At 29.2% G+C, this 4,986-nt stretch overlaps 1 protein-coding gene across 1 annotated transcript; it reads right to left on the reverse strand.

Moving 5' to 3' along the window:
- Nucleotides 1-621: 621 nt before the first annotated feature.
- LOC123698066 (eukaryotic translation initiation factor 4E-binding protein) lies at nt 622-3,400 on the reverse strand. Its single transcript, XM_045644659.1, has 2 exons — nt 3,174-3,400; nt 622-1,375 (listed from the first exon to the last, which is right to left on the reverse strand). Exons 1-2 carry the CDS (start codon nt 3,313-3,315, stop codon nt 1,182-1,184), a joined length of 336 nt encoding a protein of 111 aa, XP_045500615.1. The 5' UTR covers nt 3,316-3,400; the 3' UTR covers nt 622-1,181.
- Between the last annotated feature and the right edge of the window lie 1,586 nt (nt 3,401-4,986).

A 4,986-nucleotide genomic window follows, 5' to 3' on the forward strand; every position in this document is an offset into this window, starting at 1 on the left:
AATGAGACTCTAGTTTCTATTCAATTATGTGAGCAAAAAAATTTACTATTATATAGGTAACATTATGCGTAAAAATAAGGAAAAAAGTGTTATTAAGGATGTTCAATAAAATATATCAAGTTAATTTTTAATTTTTTTATTGGCAGTCAATTTAATACCAAGTATTACAATAATATCTTTAAAAAATCTTACAAGAGCAATCTCAATTCAGAATTGAGAAACTTTAATATCAAAACTTTGAAGTCATCAAAGCTATGAATATACATTATGAATCATAAACATAGAGATTTGCATAGAAATATAAAAATTATAAAGCTTCTTGTAATATACATACAAAAGATAATATTATTACAACATTGGTAATTATTGCTTTAACATTTTATAACATTGATATCTTACATCATTCGAAATAAAATACCACAACAACATATCATTTTACACACATGGCACACAGTTCAAAATACTTAGCACCTTGAAAATGCGTCAAACGCCCTAAAAACTAATGAACCCTTTGCCGTACTTTTTTAAAACAATAACAACATTACAATTCCAGCCATTCCATTAATAATTGAGTGGTTTTTTATGAATTTTATTTGATTTTGTAGTTTTTTTTTAATTAAGTATTTATGATATTTAATTTTTTAGTTTTTATTTTGATTTTTTGGCAAAGGATTGCGTTTCCAACGCTTATAATACGTTTCAGTCACGCCTATCTATAATTCCTAACCTAAATGCTAAAGTCAAAATTCATAATCAGTCGACAAAACACTTAAATACTTAAGTCCATATTTTTTGAGAAACTATTACTAGCATAGCAGCAACAATTAACGTGACACGTGCTACCAAAAATAGGAATTTATTTTCACATAACGCAAACATCTACTATTCGTCCACTTTTACACATTCAAGTAACTTTTTGTCTGTGACTAGAGAGGTTTTGCGATTATTTTGACTTAGCAATATTATGTATATAAAACTATAAATACAACATCACCTCGGAGTCTTTCATGGCCAATTACAGCTATTAATCCATTTACATTAAAAAAAAATGTTTAAATTTATGCATCAAAGCTCGTATTTTTAAATCCAGAAAAATTTAAAATGTTCCCTCCAAAACATTTGACAGTTCTTTTTTTAAACCGAGTTGACGTTGGCTTATACCCTATATAGCCTTATTCTATTTAGAGATCCATAGAGAATGTTTCTTGTGACTCATCGAAAGAGATGGAATTCGAGCGTGCTTTTGTGTTCAGAATAGGACCCGAGTTGGGATTCTTCATCATGCAAGCTGGTAAGGGGCATTTGGGTGGCGTTCTTGAAATAGGTGATTGACTTAAGGACATCATGAATGACCTTTCGTACACAATCCTTGTGCCTGTAAACAATAAAAAAAATGTTTAGTTTTTGTGTCTCTATTTTTATTTACTAAGTATTTTTGTACTTAATTATTATTATCTTATAGTTCAAAATTAAATCGTTTTATTGGCGCTTGGAGACAATTTAAATATTAAATAATATTCGTAAGTAAATGTGTAACTACATGAAAACTATATTATTATGTAAATAATATCATCATTCTATACCATAGATAAGAGGTGATAAATGCTATTGTAAACAATTCTAGGCTATAAATCCTGTTTTTATTAACTACAAGCTGTAATACAAAACCGATTATGCATATGATTATAGATTTTGGATTCTCGAACGTAAACAAGACATGACGCAAGTGTAGCTAATAAAAATAAGATGACGTCCGTATCTCAACCCTTTTAAAACAGTGTACAGAGATGAAATATTGACCTTGAAATTCCCATTTTATACTTTTAAATCTATTTTTTACTTAATAAATATGAAGTAGAGAAGTTACATTTTCTTTAATAAAGGAATGGTAAACGTATAGTCAAAAGCTTCATAGAGTTAAATGATGAAAATACAAATAAAAAATATAGATAAGTAGGTATATAAATCTAATCATTTCTATTTAAATAAATGTATATACCTATATGAACAATAATTGCTCTACATTTCTTCTCTATATGCTTTCGTGAATTATTGACCTCAAATTGCCAGATGTAAAAACTAAAAAGTAATGAATAATAACGTTGGAATGTATTGCGATTGATTTTATAAACAATGAAAACTTCTGTATATCCGTTTAAGCAAATATCATGCAGCTGAAAAATACGTATAATATAACTGATAAGTTATATCATAAGATAACATATAATCATTCCTATGTAGAAAATTAGATAGCGTCTATCATTGCGTTGTTTGTATTACTATTATTTTTATGTGAATTTAAAAGTGACCTTGTTTTGTTATCTCAAACGTGAATACCTACTAGAGATAATGTAGTGAATAAAAATAACAGGCCACGTGTTTATTTACGAAACTATAATGTTGCCTACTCTACATAAAAAGATAAAATGTTTTGTTATTCCAATTATGCTCTAGAAGATTCTAGATTTAAAGAAGAAATAATTTCACAAATGTTTGAATTGAATAGTTTTGTATTCAAAGCACTTGAGTTCAAAACTGTATAGTGTTTATTATTTAGTATTTTATCAATTGTAAATATGTTTTATTTAAAATTATCCCTCGTGTTTATTACTGAACATTTATGTAGAAAAGTGTGTATTGAATTTTTTTAAACACGTGGTTTTACTAAAACCATGCCGTTTATATTTTATTTTGCGTATTTACACGCACAAGGTCACTTAGCTCTACCATGCGGTATTCCGCTTCCACCGGTCGAATCTAATTTTACTCAGAAATCAGTATTTTTATAACATTAAATGAAATCAATAAAACTTTTCACTTTTATTATCTATAGAGATCGCAATAATTTTATTCTCTATTGTCTGTATTATTAGCATTCTATATTGTTGTTCCAAATTCAAAAATCACTTACGTTTTTATTTATGTGTGGCCAAGCACCGGCATTGCATTACGTAACAGATAAAACAAATTGATGACACGTGTTTGTTATGTATTGCTTTTATTTATAAATTCATGATGAGATTGTCCTCATTATTATATTTGCACTATAACACCTGTGGTCAATTAACAGCAGTTTATGAAGAATTGTAGAGCGCTTATTAAATTGAAATGAAATTGAATTTTAAGTGACTTAATTATATTTAAAAAAACTTGCAGGTATTTAATTCATTTACCTCCAGGTGTCGTTGAATAAATTGTGCCTCCAGGTGTGCTGGAATACACATCAGGCATTTGCGCTGGATCTGATATCTGAACCCGCCGAGTCGGGATGCTTTGGCTATGGGTAGCTTGCCTCGCAATCGGTGATGCAGACATTTTATTTTATTTTTTATTAAATTTTCAACCACAAAACACAAACACAACTTGTTGATCTGATGAAAGACTGAGCCGAGTAAAGCCGGCGACTAAAATAAATACGGACGCGCGGTCCTCACGCACACAAACACACGCTAATGTAAACACGCTACACACATAACACATACATAATCTGTGTACATCGAACCATTCAAAGAATAAAATGTTTTTGCATTATTATTTTTTCTTATTTTTGTAACATATTCTTGTAAAAAATACATGTTTTCATATAGTCGAAATAATCAGCAATAGATAAAAAGATCAAACCTCATTGCACATTTTGTCTAAAATACTTGTATGAAACAAGCTGTTATATTCCGTAAATGAGATTAATAATGTAGGTGGTAACTTGTGATATTAATATTTACGGAATGCTGAGACATTAACCTATTAAAACAAACTTGAAAATCTACATTACAGGTAACACAGGCGTCACACAATGCAATACAATATTTGAACCTCAATAATAGAATCAAAATCTACTATTCAATATACAATACTTAGACTTTCAACAACAAAGAAAACGCGTAATAAAAAAAAACTATTTCAATGTCATAAAATTATAATTTAATAGTTCCAAAGGTTGTTATTGACATTTTGATTTCTCATTACCAAGTTAAATAAAAGAACAACGGCGCAGCCTCCAGTCTAGACGAATGGAATAGTGTAGAATTAAAATGAGTTCAATTTCCATTTTTATAATGTTTGTAAAACTCCTGTATGCATAATAAATATATTGGTGTTCGTATCTGAAAGCTTTTCGAGCAGCAATCATATTTTAAACTAGTATATAACTACGTTTCACCATAGGTCTGATAATACCTCACTAATAGTTTCAAACTTAGGGCAAAGGGATTTGAAACTTTTTATATGGACGCTGGCATATCGACCCGCCACAAATATTCACTTATGAGTACGACAAACACTAAAAATAGACTTATTACGTGTCTACATATATGCATGATATTATCTCCAAATAATCACTCCCAGGTAGATTATTATTCTTACAGGAAGAAAGTAGGTATTCATTACATTACTTACATTTTTATGTAATGTATGTATGTTTTTATGTACCTAATGAATCTACCTACTTTCTTCCAATAAACTGTTATTTACCTCCAAATATCTCGGTAATGTGACGCTTTAGGGTACTATTGGTACTATGTTATTAGACATACATTGTTCGTCTATGTGTCCTCTATCCATACATACCACTTTAATCGTGCGCCGCGATTTTGAAAAAAAATCAAAATGGCGGCGGGTTTGATATGCCAGAAAGTTTCAATGCCCTTAATATAGGATATAATATTATGTGATAAATTTAATTGTTCACAGACACAGGATCTTTCACAATAATTTTAAATCTATCAAAATCGGTTCAAACTCTCATCGATTACCTACCTCTTGTCACGTTTACAAAGATTAATCTTTGATAGCAATCGGTTATCTTACGCACACATGCGAACAAAAACTAATGCGTAGTATTTTTTATTTTACAAAAGTTGTTATGGCGACAAAATTTACATCCTATCTAATTATAAAAACGATAAACATTAGATAATAATGTGTTTACTCAAATAATGTCTAGTATCTTCTGAGTTTTCATTGATATTCAGATACTTTTAACTGCAT

The sequence above is a fragment of the Colias croceus genome, chromosome 15 (genome assembly GCF_905220415.1).
Source record: "Colias croceus chromosome 15, ilColCroc2.1".
In the NCBI taxonomy this organism is placed as follows: domain Eukaryota; kingdom Metazoa; phylum Arthropoda; class Insecta; order Lepidoptera; family Pieridae; genus Colias; species Colias croceus.